This window comes from Pomacea canaliculata, linkage group LG12 (genome assembly GCF_003073045.1).
Source record: "Pomacea canaliculata isolate SZHN2017 linkage group LG12, ASM307304v1, whole genome shotgun sequence".
Taxonomy (NCBI): domain Eukaryota; kingdom Metazoa; phylum Mollusca; class Gastropoda; order Architaenioglossa; family Ampullariidae; genus Pomacea; species Pomacea canaliculata.
The window spans coordinates 22,612,866-22,631,371 of NC_037601.1; the positions used below are offsets into that span (position 1 = coordinate 22,612,866).

The following is an 18,506-nucleotide window of genomic DNA, read 5'->3' on the forward strand; positions in this document are numbered from 1 at the left end:
AGCTCGTCTAAAAGAAATGAGGAAAAAATTACTTAATCACAAGCGAGCTGTGAATTATCTTTGTTGTTAAACTCTTTAAACCTACTGTTTCAATCCGTTTGTAATCTTCACTTGTCGAACTGGATTAAAAGAAAATGATGGAAACTTAAAATAAGATACAATTCTGAAATTCTACAATTCACTAGGTACATGCAAAAAATATAGCAAAATATTCTTGACTGTCGATGTTGGCTCTCTGTAATGGTTCAGCACTACTGAATACGAGATCGACTTTATTATTCTGTATCACTGTAAGGCATGTGTCCTTCATTAGTTACAAATAACAGAAAAGGTATTTTTTTTAAAAATGAGAATGAGAGGCGGAAGATGTTGAACAGCTGTCAGTCTTGACAATGAAAAATAAAAGAATTAACCTACTCGTATAAGCCCCAGGGCTATTGTTTAAGCACATAAATCATATTCGTCCATTTTATTCAGGATGCATGTTCCATGTTATATTCAATACATGACAACGTGTAAAATTCAATCAAAACTTGAGCTTTTTAGTTTTTTATTAATGTATTTATTTTTCGTTAGAAAAAAAACTGGAACTTGAGTTCAAGACACTGTTGACCACTTAGATTAAAAAAAAATATCAATGAAAACTTTGACGACAGGACTATCAAACATTTGAAGAATAATAATAGAAATAGATACTAAATAGCGAAGCAAACTAAGCTTCCCTGAGCCGTTAGCAAAGAGCAGCATACGGTTATACCCAAACATTGGATGCTTCTATTTTACCTTTTATATTTAAATACTGATAATAAAAAACGAACTCGGAAAAAACTTCAGTGCTAAAGAGGAAACAATGTGCACAAACAAATTCATTAAGAAAGTTGGTTTAAGGACATAAAACAACCATCATTCTAGTTTTCAGAAAGGTTGCACTTCCTGTCTGCATTGTTAACGACAAAAAAATAAAAATCGAAAATCCTGTTTATCAACTGAGTAGCATTGCTTCAGCAAAAGAAGATACAATAAGAGATTAAACTGATTATGTTAAGCACTCTTTTAATTTTTAATTTTTTAACTGTAACTTTTTTTGGCAGTAATGATCAGTTATGGAACGCAAGCTATAAAAGGAAGAAACAGTTTAAAAAACTATAATCAGAAATTTTGTTCATGTCATCCATATGAAACGTACATATGTCGAGGAAAAGAACTAAATCGCAATGATTTAAACGTGTTCTGAGCCAAAATCTTATTTAACATGAAGACCATTTGAATAAATAAAACAACAGACCACCCAGTAAAGCGTCTTCCTATTCAGACTTCCATATTCCAATCGTACAAAGAACGATACTGGTTAACTGGTTAGTTTTTGGCGGAAATGTTTTAAAATAGTTACGATCAACTGTTACAACATGAACATCTCAATGATTGTTAACGAGCATTTTGTTAATGGGAAAATGAAAACCCATCAATTCCTCCTGGAAAAATAATGACTATAGTCAATCTTAGTGGTACACGATGAAGCCAAGGTACAGAATGTCCTTGATGCCCTAAAAGCTAGAAGATACCATCCTTGACTTTCTGAGTGTACTGGATGCTCTAAGTGTAAAAGCTTGTCAGGTGAGAGAATATTGCTAGTCTTTACAAAGAATTGCAGAAGAAAAAACAGAGGAAAACGATACAAGAAGAAGGAGGGAGAAGCCGCGAAGGAAAACCATACCTCTCCAGCGATTCTATTCTCGTCCGCTTCCTGATGTGAATGGGGGTAGGGGGTGAAGGCAGAACATAAGAAAACGACAACATTAGCGTGCAAAAGCACAAGCTAGGACCAACACACACCTGCAACACACACCTGTAACACACACCTGCATACACACAACAGGCCATGCTCCTTCCAGATGCTTTTCAAACTATGTTGATATTTTTAAGAAGCACAACATTTTTAACCCAGCAGTTTTAAGCGTTTACAATTAAAATGGTCTTCTAGTAAAGAGTAATTCTAGCAAATAAGAATGTAACAATATAATAACACATCCAAGTTAATTTTTAATGGAAAGAATTACTTATATGGTCATCATATATTTTTGACAAGTTTTAAGTTCTACTAATCTGTTTTTAGAAAAAAAAAACTGGCATAAATGTTTTTCTGCCTCCTTAGTTGACGCTAAACTGAAAACAAGCGACAGACTAATGCGTTAAAAGCATCTGAAAAAACCATGACAGTTGACTCCGTCACCATGGCGACAGAAGCTAGCAGGACAACTATATTCACTGCAAAGGACCAGTTTTTTAACTTCTCTATTTACATCTTTAACGAACTTCACGAGTTAAAGCAAGTGTCAGACAACGAAACAAAGTATTTAGTCACACTTGTGAAATGTTCATGTATGTTGATTGTACACAGCTTTAACTTGGCAGCGTAAACAATCTGACGTAGTATACGCGTAAACACTTTCACATCACAGCTCAGTGTAAGCTGCATGGAAAATAATAAATGCCTGTATGACAATAGATTGTAAGCCTTACTCAAGGCTTACTGTACATGATAAACATGTTTATTGTGATTGGCAAGATGTTGGTATTTACTTCGCGATAAACATACACTTTCTTCATATAAACACGTTTACATTTAGCTTGATTGCTGGACAGCACATGCTCATTAAACATCGGAAGATATGTTTACAAGGCATCAGAAACTGAAGTATGAAAGCTTGTGACAAATTCCTTTGCTTGTTTGTACACCTTGTTTACAACAATGAGAAAAAGCTTTTCTTTTGGTTATCTCTAAGATACATTGGTCGCAGCAAGCTAGATGTCCTGCCAGCTTTTGTCCTCTCATTAGCCCCATGTCATTAGACGTATCAGTAAGGATCAAACACACATCGTTCAAATAACTATACAACCTTCTCGGTCACTACATCTACCAATTACTGGGCTAACACAAGTGTTAGCATTTGATGTTATTGAACTTTTCTGTGCCCAGTTATTAGGGTTAGAGGCACAAGGTATTTCAACAGACCACCTATGGAAGTTACAACACTTAACAGTAAGTAATCATTGTTAAACTGAAAATGACGAACGGCGCTAAGCATCCCAGTGTGCTATATATATATCACGACCCTACAAACAAATGTTAGCAGCCTCTGCAGAAGTTTACAGTATGAAAAAGTATTAAAAAAATGGCATCAAACTATTTATATATCAAAATTCTGTTTTTACCTCAAGTAACTACCACATGCTAAACAATTAACACAAATTATCTAATACAAAACTAAATCAATCGATTAACTCTATGAATAGATATCACACCACAAGGTAAGGGAAAATTCAGCAATGGGCTTGGCAATCATAGGGTAGAAAGTCTACTAGTGTACAGCAGGTCCAACATGCCGGTGCTGTCTAGAATGGCATGAAGCGGTTCTGTGCAGTAAAGTGTGTAAGCATATGATCATATGTCATACTATAGGAGACTAGAGGGATTGTCGGTGTTGCTAACTGACAATCACGGCATGGGCAGGTGGAAAAACAACTGGTGAAAGGAGAGGCTGTTAAATGCTTCTCTCATGCCCCAGAGGGTTAGTTTACCTCCACATTTTTTCCGTCTGTCTACAATGCAACCCAACACACACACACACACACACACATACACAAATACACACACACACAAATACACACACACAAACACAAACATACCTATACAAACATACAGTCACAGACAAACAGCCTCACACACGGCTGATTCTAGCTGCTACTGCAGGCGGCATGAGAGGCAACAACTTGAAGCATTCAATTCTCAAAAGCAGAAGTCAGATCAGTGTACGTCCTCTTCGTCTTATATTTGTTACAGCCACCGATCAAATATCGAGTTTGTGTGTTTTTAAACATTTTAGAGAAACTGTTTCCTATCATCGTAACATTCAAGGTACTGTAGACAATATGCAAAATATACTACAATCATTCTCTCTTTATAAAATCGTTGACGCTACTAAGCATTCTATTAATACTATAACTATACCGTGTAAACGTTTTTACACATAGAAAGTTGTGTACAATCATGGCTTTTCCACAGACAGGACTCCAAACCAGCATCAAACATCATTACCAATTTCAGAATTTTAAAACTGATGTAATGAGGCTCTTTTGACGGGGTGAGAACAATTTCGGATGAAACACGTTTATCTAACATTTCGAATTGATATTAAGAGAATAGGTCTGAAATTTGTATTGTGATATACATAGTACAGAGAGTTTACATATAACATGCAGCATCAGTTATCGTGCACAGAAAGACAGAAGAAAGAAAATAAAAGAAGAAGAAGAGAGAGAGAGCGCGCGCAAACAAACACTCACCTCGGTACAAAAGTATTATGACGATAGTAAAGGACTCAGTACATGTTGGTTAGATGATAGCTTACTCATATCTACCTCGGCCAAATTAGTATCCTAGCGACAGTGCAGGACTGTCTATATGCTGGCTAGACACTCACTGATTATATAGTTAGTATACACCAACATGAGTCATGACAAAGAGAAATAGCTACATGCATGCTACCATGCGGTTAAGTTTGTCGTTTAGTCCAAGATATTACATGTTTCCATAAAAGCCTTGTAAAACTCACCAGTCATGCAGCATCTAAGAACCCTCACGTATTAGCCTTCTATACTGCCAAAATAATCTGAAATTAGAATCTAATACAAGAATGAGGAGTGACCAGAACAATCGTCCAAGCCAAACAACACAGAAAGCAACACTTACATATTGACTCTGCTCTCGGTCTGAGTCTTTGGAGCCCACATACTCATACACAAAGCAGATGTTGGGGTTGTCTAGAACAGAATAGTTGTTGCCGACGTCCACAAACAGTCCTGTGAACAACACACACCAAGCGATGAAACAACATTAAGCTTTTCTATAGAACTAGGATTGCTCTGCTCTCCATGATAGTTCAGACAAGGAATACTCTGGAAATGATTCTGACAATTACTAAAACATTTATGAGACGCTTCTTGACGGTTTTTGGCCCCAATATATCTCTCTGCACTTGACAGTTTTCCACAAGGCTCACCGTTCAGGTAATCCATCTTTCTACACTCTTTGTATATGTCTCTCGGTATGTGCGTGACTGTATGCACGAGTTTGATATCTGCTCTAAGTGTGCACTTGTGTGATAAAGATAAATTACTTTGAGTATTGGGAAAAGATGGTACATAAATAAGCAGTGTGAAATATATATATGTCTACATGTAGCGAGGTGAGAAATGCGCTTCAATGTTATAAGCGGCTGGATACTTGTCAGTTGAACCTACGGACATGAAGGTCTACGTGTTGGTTGGTCTGGTTGGTCGGAAGGACTGAAATGTCAGCTATTGACTAAGTTTTGACTAACCGATGATAAGCTCGCAGAATTTGGCGCGAATGGCATCTGGAAGCAGTTCTGACTGAAGACACAGGAAGGCGTCCTCCCACGTGACGTAGCCATGCTCTCGTGTGATCACGTGAATCGCAAAGTCATTGCGACCCTGCAATCATTGTGCGAGAAAAGGTTATTAAATGATTATCTGGATGCAGAATGTTAACGGGTTTTATTACTGAGAAAAGCTTATATGTCGTACAGGACGGGAAAAGTATTGTCTTTCATATATGATGAACGTAAAAGAAGAGGATGCACGTTGAAAAAAAATGAAAATTGAAATTCAAGCTACATGTCACGGACGCCAGCTCTCACTTTAGCAACACACACACAACGTCCTTAAAGAGTTTTTTCAACACACAAAACAACGACTGCCTGTGGCTGTCCACATCATGTTATTAAGTTGCTCAGGATTTTACGACGTAGAACACAGATCTATTTATAACTACAATGTCTCCACACTCAGGTCTTTAGAGAAGATGGTCAAAACCATCTATGACAAGTAAACATTTAGAAATGCAATAGTCTCTACTTTTACTATATAGGAATATCAATCTCTCAGTTCATAACTAAAAACAGTTTCCAATGTTTCAGTCCGCGGTATATCAGTTCCAAACCATACTCACAGTGCGTAGGGTGGTCGCCCTTTGCATCTACAGTCAGAATACGAGTAACACAAATCACACGTACTCTACTAGAGGCGGATTTTCCTTTCCCGAGCGGATAAAAATTCCGTGTAGCTCAGCGACAGATGACATCCCTGGCCGTACACAGTGGCCGTGTCGGGGAGGGGTTCACACAGTCACAGCAGAGGTACCCAGAGGTGACAACACGAAGCCAACAGTACACCGAGCCCACACAGCGCTGAGTGTACCACTGAAGGCGATCGAGGAATCGTCTAGATCTAATCCGCCTTCAGAAGGACTCCAACACAATTTGCCCGTACACAGAGAAAACCTTGGCTAGGCAAGGAATGACTTCTGGCATTTACGCTTCTCCTCTTAGCTCACACACAACACCCTTTCTACTCTCATGTCCGCCGATGCCGTCTGCTTCTGCTATTTTTTTCGCTAGAGTGATCTCCCTTTGCCCGCTGACCTTCTCACCCATTCTCCATGACGTGTTATTTCCCTTGCAGTTCAATTACAGCGAAGGGGTTAAACTCACCTAAAAACATGGAGGTCCGTGGCACTACAAAGATAACTAAAATTCGCACCAGTCACTGACATTTCTCTCGGTATTATTCTGTATTGTTAATCTGATTACAAATTAATATGTGATGTGTTACGGCCATGTCATGGATAACGTGATCCAGTTCTTTCCAACACAATAAACAATAATACAAGCGGACTGGCATCATGAGGTCAAAGAAAGCAGAGTCAAGCAAAGGAAGTACAACGATGTTTGTCTCTTCAGAAAACACACTCCCTCACTCACGTGCAAGTCACAAAGCAGAGTTAAAAAAAAATAAATAAATATCTACTTACGAAGCACAGAGCCTTGAACAGCTCCAGTTGCCGAAGGAGGTACTGGTACCTCTCGTGCTCATACTCCTCACTTGTGGGCTGAAAGTAACAAAACCATCACAGGTGGACTAACAATCTCACCCCTTGCAACTTGAACTCAAACAGTCCCGCCATGCAGTGCAGGACTATACACTGGGAGTAGCACTTCTAGAAAAAGTCTGGGTTGGATTACATCGTTAACTTTCAACAGTATGTAAATACAGACACATCTATACACAAACATTCTTTACACAGCTCAACCTTCGATAACTGGTAATCACATCCTGCTGCTGCTGCTGATGATGATGATGATGATGATGATGATGATGATGATGATGATGATGATGAGGAGGAGGAGGAGGAGGAGGAGGAGCAGGAGCAGGAGGAGGTGGAAAACTACCTTAGTAGCCTTTAAATGATAAGGATGATAATGACGACCATTGTGAAAGACAACAATCAACAGGAAGTCGGAGGAGCACAACTCACGTCGACGAACTGGTGCAGTGCCACCCACGTGTTGCCGCTGTCCATTGACACGTACACGATGTTGGGCCGCTTGTTGATGTTCTGTCCGCGGTCCAAGAGGTAGATGCTCTCCTGTCACCGACAAGTCAGTCAACATCAATAATATGCAACTGTCGAAATCAAACAACAACGACAACAGTGTGAGCTTCTATAGTGCGGTATTCCAGCTCTCCACGTGAAACTTTTGATGTTTTAACCTTTTTTTCCTACACAGGGCGATGAAGCAAGAACATTGGAATGACAGTTTATGAGGCTCTGGAAATGTGTTTATAACTTTTAAGCATTCGGTTATCGGGTTATTGAGTATAAACATGTATTTATCAAGTGTGAACATGTCTTCATCATGTCAGGATGTCAAGGCGACTGACTTTGTGTGCCTTGAGCCAGTGGCGCACGATGTAGGTCTGATTGTTTGGAATGGCCACGCCGTCACACACACACAGCACCTGCAGGAGGTCCAGGAACCGATAGTTCTGCAACAAATAAACACCTTGATATCCAAATTACATTTTACAAAAATAAGCATGGTTTGATCACATACAATAGAAGTGACAGTAAAAAAAAATTACTTGATTGTTCAATTGAGAGTTAGACTTTTTGCGACATTGAAAGATGGACCAAGCGACACAAAATGTCGCTATGATGATGAAGAAAGGGTCGCCAGAGATGGACAGAACTCACAGACAAATGGAAGGTGAAGATATTAGTCATGAGTGGTCGTGTGACTGCGAACTATAAACTGTAGTACACTGTTTCAGTCAAAATACATCTGTCAGCTACGAAAAGCAGCTTCCTCAGAGAAAGCAGGTCGACTGCCTGTTTACCTTTGCTGAGAACAAACCTGGTAACTTTTTCCCCGGACCTCACCATTTAGCCACTTAGATCAAGGGATACTATAGTAACCTCTTACAAGTGCTCCATATATTTTTCCTGAAATTTGTGTCAAGGTTCGTGGGTGGGACTGTGCGTACCTGGTTGCTCCTTAAGAGCTGAATGAAGTTCTGCACGTGTGTATGTGTGATGCGGTCAACAATCTTCCGTTTGTCTCGGATCAGTTCCACGATCATCTGAGCCACGTTCAGTCCAATACCACCCTGTAGTCAAAGACAAACAGACTAAAGACAGCTGCCTTCTACATGCATCCAGACTTCATTGCTGTATCTATATAAGAATAAACAATATATAATCTGACGGATGGACAAAGGAAGTTCCAGCCGCAAGCCCGAAAGAATTTTGAACAGGGAACATTTGATCACACAAATCTTTCGTATGCAAAACCTCCCTGTGGTTTGATTGGTCATAGTTTTGCACTAGGACTTGAGAGACTATATGAAAATACTTTGTATAACAAACACATTACAGCAGGCCTGAACAGAACACAAGCATTACACATGCAGAAGTTGAGTTTGAGTGTAGATATTGAGATTCGTATTGTAAACATACATTATATACTGGGAAAATAATTTACGATTACAAGTACAAGCCGTCTGCAGTAACACACAGCACGAAAGTAGAAAGAAACAGTATGACGGGCTTAAGAGGTGGACGCCAGGTGAGCAAAGCAGCCTCACCTATTTTATTTCATGTTGTACATACACCGCAGACATTAATATACAAATAATACACATGAGAAATACAATATTTGATACGGTAGCAAAAAAAGATAAAGACACAATTAATAAAGCAGACAACAAAGCCCGTACACAAAAAGCACCCGATGACATTCATCAACAACAAGCCATTCATCACAGTATTAATCCACACTTCCTGGCCAACATCGGGCAACTGGAAGAGAAGCAGTGGTGTCAACTCTGGAGCAAAGTCAGATGACAGCAGCCCTCACCTTCTGTGTGAACTGTGTCTGGAAGAAGTCGATATACTTGGCGAAGTAGAGAGCGTTTTTGCGGGACTTGCCGATCATGTAAGCATGTAGGACATCGTAGGCTTCCTTGAAGACTCGGATCATGTGGGCCTCCTCGTCTCCCTCCCTCAACGGACACTGCAGCAGCTTTACCAGCAGGTCAATCACCTGCACACAGGCCAAACATCTGTTATTGTCAGCTGGTCACAAAGCCAGATGTGGTCTTAGCTGGACATCTAAACTTACCGAATGGTAAAGGCACAATGATGATGGTATTTACAAAACACAAAATTGTGATGCATATACTAGAGGTCTTTCTTTAACAAAGAGAGAATGTTCTGGACAGTGTTTATCTGCAAATACAACATTATTGAAAAGAAGAGCTGAGAAAAAACAGACTTTCAAAAACAAGCAGTTTCAATCTCTTGGAGTGTTTCCCACACGTCCCGGTAATAACTTTTCCCAATACCATGCGAGGCTCGGTTTTCATGCTGTTAGTCAGGTCGCAGAAAAACCAGTTGAGAAGCAGAGGAAGGTAACTTGGATAACAAAGAAGATAGAAAAAGACGATGAACGAGTAAAAAGAATGACGACACAAAAAGCTTTAGCAGCCTAGTGTGACTAAATGGTGTATTGGTCACGTGGCTGAAAGAGGAACTATGGGAGATAAGTGAGTTACTTTAAATGAAATTAGTCGTCATAGCATCGACTGAGAGGAGTAGAACACTTTTTGATGGAATGTTCACAAAGAGCCAGCTAACAGCTGAGAGAGTCCCTCCTGAATTCTTCATGCAGTCTGTTTTGCCAAGCTCTCGACCTGCTCCTCAAACACTTCAATCCTCCAGTCTCAAAGGTCCACTAATCGGCCATTTCCTCTTCTGTCCAGCGCTAAACGCGAATTGGGGAAAAACCGATTAGACTGTCAGCGACCTTGTTACTGTGCTTTTCATGAGGCAAATGATGTCCCTTGATCTCTTTATCAGCTGTGGTGTTGCCAGCAGGGGGCGCAGTGATGTCACAAACGTCAAGATGGCGCATGCTGAGAAAGAATGCGGGTCTGCAACATGTCTGACGGAGTTACGACTCCAGTCTGGCTGTCAGGGGAAATCCTCATTTTCCCCTTCATGAGCCCGAGGGTCGTACTGCAAAGTCGGTCTGGCAGCTGAAGCAAGAAGTAAGCTAGCTTCCTCCTCCTCTTTGATTTGCAAACTAAATTCCTGAAAGCATTTCCTGCCGGCGCTTTTGTCAGGGTGCTGGTATCCCGAGAATGGCTTTTAGCCCTTCATCAAATGGAAAGGCCGGGGGAGGCGAGCAGTGTTTCCAGAACTATCTGCAATACGTCCGTCTACTGATAGCATCAGTGACTCTTGGTTCTGTCTCCATTAATTGTTTTTCTAAAGATTCACGCATTAAACAATTCCGTGTCCATTTGCTGCTTGCTTGTGTGAGGATCACATGCTTGCATGTGTTTGTCTGTTTGTGTGTTTGTGTGTGCGCGCGCTGACCCACCTGGATGTGGTTAAGCGTTCATGCAAGCGCTATGCATGCTTTGTGCGATCTGTCATCTTTCAAAACTTATCAATTTTAAGTGTCAGCTTTCGAGCTAGTTTGATGAGAGGTGGGCAATAAAGACAATGAATTCCATTTGTGTTATCATCAATTTCATTCTATTATGAAACACGTGGTGTCTGGCACTGAAATGTTTAAAGGTGTGTTTAGAATTTTATTTACTTTTAATCCAGTTTTCTTTTTTTTCATGATCTGTTCGTACCTAACTTTCAGAACGAAGAACAGAATCAGAAAGATATGTCGCAATTTAATAACTCAGCCATTACTTTATCAAAAATTAACACAAATTTAAAAAAAAATGTTTTTCTGGTGCTGCATCACAAAATATGGTTAGTGACTAATAGTGTTACAAAGTCTAGTGGTAAGTGTTAGGTGGCAGAACTCTGTTACAGAAGTAGCTGGGTACCAGAAACCAGTCCACATACCCGGAGATTTCGCATCAGTTTTTGTCCTCTCCTTCCTTGGGAGGCCGTCTGGAAGCATGAAGTCTTTGATCTCTTTGAGTGTCTGAAATAAACAGTGAATTAACGTCAGATGCTGCAGCCACCACTACACCTGACAGTCCAGAACCGGAAATAAACAAATAAAAAAAAAAACTTAGAAAGCTACAGATGTGTGAGGAACATTAATTTAGACCGAGACAGCCTGCGGGCACGTGAGTTGTGTGCGGCCTCCCCTCTCGAAATGATATTTACCAGGGATGAAGTTAAAAGAAAGAAACCCCTCATCACTACTGTAAAAACACCTTTGTGAGACGATCCTATACTTGTAAACAAAAGAGTAAGAGAGTTTCTATTTTCATGCATGTGTTTGTCAAATGGGCGTGTCAGCCACAGTAAATACATTCATCTGGGGACTAGTTGCCCCTGAAAATAACTCTAGTATACAAACAATTTCAAATATCTTCAATATTTTTAGAGTTCTTTCTTGGATTATTTTCTTTAGCCATAAAAGAGAAGTCAGAGAAAACTTACAGAGATGATCTCGTGTGTTGTCCGAGCGTTGAGCGGGGCTCCATTTCTTTGCTGCAAAGAGAGAGAGAGAGTAACAATGTCTTTTTCTTTCTGGTCTTGTCCTGCTGAGGATAAGCAGCCATACAAGAGTATCAACATTTCAAAATATTATACAGTCTATACTCAGCTGTAAAACACATAAATGTCAGTTTAATCACTTCGATACCTGCAAATATCAACATCATCGAGCTGCTCCACAAATTAAGCGGGAGTCAGAAGAAAATGCAGATTAAAAAATGTAAAAAGACAAAATATAATATGAAAATACTAGAAACAAACACGTTAACTCCGCTTTGATAAATAATCCAATATATTTAATGAACTAAAGACAGGAAGATGCGTTATAATACGTTCCATCTGCCCTTGACCCACCGGTATAAAACATCACAAACGAACTGATTCATCAGTTTTATCTCTGGAAGGGAAGTGTTTCGACCGAAATGGACTAAAATCTTGTCTACAGGTGGCCGTATCTTGCTTGCCCGCGTTAATTCGACTCTGTCGAACTAAACTCGAAGTTCGCGTGCAAAGTTGGCGATAATGATGGCGACGACAGACACTCGGGGCACTCACGTCCTGGATGAGGTTGAAGAGGAAGGGCACCATGCCCGCCACGTAGTTGAAGTTGCTGACGTCCTCCGGCTCTGTCCACTGGATGGTATAGGCGTCATCGTACATACTCTCACTGCTAGCAGACACCTGTACACAGCAGACGACACATCATCGTACTCTGTGTGATAGGTCACGCTTTATCAGTTCATAACAACCCTTTTTATGTTTATATTTGTGACCAGTCTATCCTAAATTCCACTTTTAATTAGCATCTGATAGGATGACTGTCAAGGTGCCTGCCCAGACCTTGACTCGTGTTCCTGAAACTTCTGACGACACAAAATGAGGACACTGAATACCATCATGCCAGCTGACTTGACTCGTGTGCATACAGCGTATCTACCTTAAAAAAACAATTAACGGCTTCAGATTTAAAAGTGAGGGTATGCTGTAGCCACTACTCTAATACCCGCCTTTATCTGCAACATAATACATGTTTGACACACGCCATCTAACATTTGTGACAGGACACACTAAATATTCTAATGTGACACACCGACAATGACAACGTGACATGCCAACGACAGGAATGTAACATAATATCAACTTCATCTAATGCAGCTCAGTCTTTGTAACAAACTCTTTCACGGACACGAAGACGCACAGACCGACCTTCCTGACAGCAGCACCATCCCAGCGGAGTCCCTGCATCGACCGCTCGTTGTCGCCGTCCTCGTACTGGTGCTTCTTGTAGTCTTCGTCTGCCACAACAAGCGCCACGTCATCAGTCAGCCCCACGTAAGGCTCACGTACAGTCACGTGCAAATAGTTTCAGTTGTCTCTACGTTCACGTGCGTGTGTTGTCTGAATATTTGTTAGTGAGATATTTAATGCTAGATACACAAGTTGTCCCTACATTTAGTAAACTGCAGGTTTGACTAGATACTAAAGGTAGCTCGCTTCTCCGTGACTGTCCGGACACGATGACCTCCTTACCTTTGAGCGCGTGCAGCCAGCTGGACGTCAGCATGTGCTCGATGCGCGCGTAGCTCTCGAACTGAATCTCGTCGCGTTCCTAGAAGTAAGTGGGAGGTGAGAAAACAATATCAAGATTATAAGAGCAACGCAACTCAGAATTATATATAGATACAAAGAAAAGATATATATAGAAATACATATAGATGTATTTTTAGATGGAGGAACGGGCACCCACGTACACAATGAACTACTGTCCCTCCTTAAAGTTGTTATCGCGAACAGAGCCAGCGACAATCCGGTGGTCAAGAACGAGAAAGTTCACTAACCTTGAGCACGGAATGAAGCCTGAAGACGGTGCGAGGGTCTGTAGGGTCGGGAACCAGCGACACATCCATCTTGGCATCGATACACAAGTACTGTCGCGTCAGCAGGTGACGTAAGCGAACCTGCTGCTCCCATCGTAAAACGTCACCTGAAGACGATGAAGAAACCCTCAGCCTCTCACACAAGCACGAGAACTTAGTGTGTATGAAAGAGAGACTTACCGCCCAACAACACTGTCAATGCCTGTCTTCCAATATGTGATCTCCCTGAAAGGAATGTGTGTATCTGTGTGTGTGTGTATATATATGTGTGTATGTGTGTATATATGTGTGTATATATGTGTGTATGTGTGTGATATATGTGTGTATGTGTGTGAGAGAGAGACTGACCATCCAAAATACTGTGCTCCGCCTCTATCTGCCAGTACGTGATCCCTGATGTCGAGGGGGACAGGGACTTGGGTCTGTGCTGGTCAATGGCGCGAATGCGGAAATGAACTGAAAACAAAAAAGTTTGTAGAGTTTTGTTTCTGGAAGATCAATGTCAAAATATCCACAACATCATTAAGACTGTAGTGTCAAAGGATGTTTCCACAGGCAAGTCGAGAATAACACATCATGTCTCCACACAAAGGTCACCAGTAACGGAAGATGTGGACAACAATGTTCACACCATAGGAATGTTTATATATTCACATTTTCACACAAACGTGAAAGTGATTGCCATGTTTACATGTTAACAATAATGCAAACATGAATCGTAAGCTTCAGTCAAAACAAACTGCTCACCATCCTCAGTCACCACCTCATCAAAGAGACCCTCCGCCACCAGGTAGGCCTCCAGTTCTTTGTGGAACAGTCGAATGACTGAGCCGCCCTGTATGTAGGTGCACAAGAAAGGCAAGACAAAATAAAAAGTAGGATCCAATTACAATATTATATATTACACAAAGCACAACTTCAACAATAACCACTGATGTGCTTTCTGAAGTAAGGCCATCTTCTCCTCTAATAAGAAAAATCATCTCGTTGTCAACTTATGTCAGAGTAAACTGTTCGAACAGCAGTGAACAGCAAAGGAATATCAAAACATAGTCGCTGTAAGATGAGTGGTTCACCGGATCTAGGCTACATGACCTAGAAGTCGGAGCTCATCCCTCAACCTGAACGTTTCACCTTTCTCTAAAGATACGATACCCGACCTCTCCTGAGGACAGCGACTGTCTTTGGTGACATTTGGCTCCGGAGTTTAGTACACTAACAAGTTCACAACTGACATCAGTTATGACCAAAGTTCACATTGGCTAAGCACTTGGTCACTGACTAACCACTTGACAATTATCTACTGATTAACACGATACTGGCTAGTCACGTGACTGCTGACTACACGACAACAATGACTGAACAACGTTCTTGCACGTGACATATACTGCTCGAGAGAAGGTGAGTTAAGGTTTAGGGGAACAGAGTGTGAACCACGAAGATCGTCATTGTGTTAGATACTCAAAAGGCAGTGACAGGAAAATTGTAATTAATTGCTGTCTGGAGCTGCCTGCGGGTTGATTGCAATCTTTAAGCACAGAGTCAACACAGTGCTTTGCCGCTCACACATAATAAATTGTTTGTCGCTAATAAGAAAATTAGTCTCCACGGCTTCCATGCACCTGAGAAATGTTTGGTTTAAAAGCAGCAATCTCCCAGCAAAGATGCCCTCAGCCTGTTGTGATGCAATCTGTGCAGGAAGCAGTACAAGCACACTAACACACCAACACACTCACCCTCACAAAGTGGTTCCGCTCCAGTGACTCCCTGTAGCTGCCGATCAACGTGAAGCTTGACCGCTCCACTCCCAGGTTTAGTTCAGCTCTGGACAACAAGAACAGCTTAGTATGTGTTCACATGTCTACAAACACAATGACTAAACTCTTTATTGTTTTCTGACCAGTCATGTGAGACACCAATCGTGAATATCTACCAACAGACTACTGGCTACATTTTATGGCTGGTGGTCCAGGATGATATACTGGTTTGGTATGTTTGTTATCATGTTTATCATCACAACAACTTTAAACTTTTTTCATGTCAACAACTATACAAAACAAAGGTATTAGCACTCACTAGAAATCAGAACAGTCTCAGTAAAACTAAGACGAGAAGACAAAACAAAATTGAAGGAGGAATAAAGACACTAGGCGGAGAAATAATGTCCTCAAGGCAGAAATAACTCCTCACACTCTATGCAGACTGTTGATTAATATTATTGTTTGTATTTTCCAGTGACTGGCCACAAGAATCCTGACTCACCCAAAGGAGAAATGGTCGATTTGATACGGTTCACTGGCGTGGAAATAGTGGCCTGGGGACTTGACACTCTCAAACACGATCTGGTCGTACAGTTGTACCTACACAGTAAACACATCACGTGGTACACATACCTGTCTACACTCACACTGACATCACACAGCACAGAGTGATATCACAGGCTGTAGCTAAGCTCCATAATACACCATAAGATGCAATATTAACTAGATGTGGGCCTGTCACAAACTAAATTATTTTATTACTCAGCTGCTGTTGTTTCAGGTCTTGAAACGCTCCTCCCAGTTATCTGTTCATGAATAAAATGAATTTCTGTGAATGGTGCCATGTATAAACGAGTGTATTATTGAGTAGGTGTGTTGGTAGGTCAGCATCTGTAAGCGTGCGCGCGTTTGCGTGTGTGTATGTTTGTGTGTTCATGTTTATTCGCACGCCAGCTCGTTTTTGTCAGTGCGTGTGTGTACCAGAGAGAGGAAAGAGAGAGAACACGTGTACTCTCATGCCAGTGTCCGAAGTGCCAGGTGAGTCCATTAGGCGGGTGCAATATAAAGCTAAGTGCCAGACTGTATACATGATCACACCCCCAGATACTCCGCCACCGCCAGCTGTCTATTCGTCTCCCACCCACTTAAGTGTTGCAAAATTTCAAAACCTATTTTTCGGCTCTTTTCACTCACTGGGAGGGTGTGTCTCCACGTGATGGCTGATGGAAGGCAAACTGTTTTACCATTCACCAAAAAAAGAAAATAAAAGCCAGCTTTGAAGGCATCCCTAAAAACTCTTGCCGTGGCAGCAGGCTCGGGATGAGGGCCAACTGCTCCACCAAGATGCCGGCTCTCCACGCACCGAGGCTCGTTCACAGGCGAGTCGCACATTACTTCACGAGCCTCCAGTGAACCTTGCCCCAGGAGGAGGACCCTCGAGGTGGGTGGGCTGTTACAGCTAGGCGGGGTGTTTCCCTCAGACTCAGCACAATATCTCGGATAACTTTCGTCAAAAACAAGCTTTGCCCGCCTTCTTTTGTCTGCCGACAGCTGACATGATAAGTGTGTGCCAGCGAGTTGAGCTGACTTGTGCTCACCAACATGGAACGAAGGTATTGCAAAACCTGGAGTAAATGAACTCCTTCATTAGGATACACCTGTCTGCATTTGTTCGGCGCGCGCTCATGTGTGTGCCTGTGAATATCTGTGTGTTAATATCTCCCTTCGTGATCCCAGATATATAAAACATGTAATATATTCTTATTTTAAAATGACACAACTAAAGTTCAGTCTTGGACAGAAGGTTAGAGAGGGCGTACCACTTCACCCTCCGACTTGACTTTATAACGAGGCAGGATGCGGAACTGGGCATTCTTGGCATTGAACTCCACCAGGGAGACCTGCAACAGTGGAGAACCAAATACAAACTTTATGTTCCTCAAACTCTGGCGATAATTCAACTGATTTTTATATATTTATTTAGAAGATCGCTCTACAAGAACAACTTAATTGAAAAATACCGATAGAGATTGTAAGCGACTCTCGTTTCAATTCTCCAATGATGATGGTGAGTTTGGGAGGAAAGAGGACAAAGAGGAGTGATTGTAGGGTGCATGCACGTGACACACACCTTCATGTTGTTCTTGTCCTTCTTGCTGGTGTGCGTGGTGTTCATGTGCACGAACTTGCCAGTGAACATGTGCTTGAGCTGCACGATCTCGCCGTACCGCACGCGCTTGCCGTGCTGCCGCGTCTGCTCCGCCAGGTTGTCCTTGTCCTCCGCATCCGCCGCCATCTTGAACACGTGACAACAGCACAGTCAGGCTCTCCATCACTAAATTGATACCTGGATTTGTCAGCTCTATCATTTCAATGGATTTCTATCTGTCCGAGGATCGAGCAGGAGTAAGACAGCAATGATCAAATGAAATGTATAGTTTCTCTCTCATTCCCTTGGGGAACACAGCGCGAGGGAGCTCCCACGAGGAGAACTTTAAAGTCAGACATCACACGAAAAAAAGATGACCGATAACCTGATAACAAGCTGGGCTTTTCACTAGGGGGAACGAACGAACGAACGAACGAATTCTTTATTGAGTAAACCTTTTGGTTTGTTTCATGGGGGAAATTACAGAAAATAAACAGCATCAGCAATATTCCTAACAGCGTTATCAATGCATACTAACATTTCTTTATGTTTCTGATATGTTTCACTAGGGGGAAAGGATCCCGTATGAATAATTTTGCGAAATAAAATTATGTGGAGCAGGTTCGTGCAGGGCTCAGTCCATGGACCATGCATTCTACAGCGAGACAGGCAGGGAGATGTTTACAACAACGAGTGGACATCAGACCAAACTGTGGTCATCGGTCCCTGTAGGTAACTAAACAAAATCATTGAGATGGAAATCAAAGGAAACAGCTTCCCACCGCGATAAATGTTTAAAAGATGCATTCACTTACCAACATGAT

General features: G+C 41.4%; 1 protein-coding gene across 1 annotated transcript in view; it reads right to left on the minus strand.

Annotated features, from left to right (window-relative positions):
* The window catches only part of LOC112576597 (inositol 1,4,5-trisphosphate receptor type 2-like), a 141,807-nt gene that overhangs the window by 35,647 nt on the left and 87,654 nt on the right, over positions 1-18,506 (minus strand). The window contains 21 exon segments of the mRNA XM_025259175.1: positions 1,715-1,744; positions 4,751-4,860; positions 5,382-5,514; positions 6,893-6,970; positions 7,397-7,507; positions 7,804-7,908; positions 8,407-8,529; positions 9,279-9,464; positions 11,291-11,314; positions 11,316-11,372; positions 11,840-11,890; positions 12,452-12,577; positions 13,103-13,191; positions 13,427-13,505; positions 13,735-13,880; positions 14,122-14,229; positions 14,521-14,608; positions 15,510-15,597; positions 16,036-16,133; positions 17,354-17,434; positions 17,665-17,829. Coding sequence (XP_025114960.1) covers positions 1,715-1,744; positions 4,751-4,860; positions 5,382-5,514; positions 6,893-6,970; positions 7,397-7,507; positions 7,804-7,908; positions 8,407-8,529; positions 9,279-9,464; positions 11,291-11,314; positions 11,316-11,372; positions 11,840-11,890; positions 12,452-12,577; positions 13,103-13,191; positions 13,427-13,505; positions 13,735-13,880; positions 14,122-14,229; positions 14,521-14,608; positions 15,510-15,597; positions 16,036-16,133; positions 17,354-17,434; positions 17,665-17,829 — 2,076 coding nt within the window.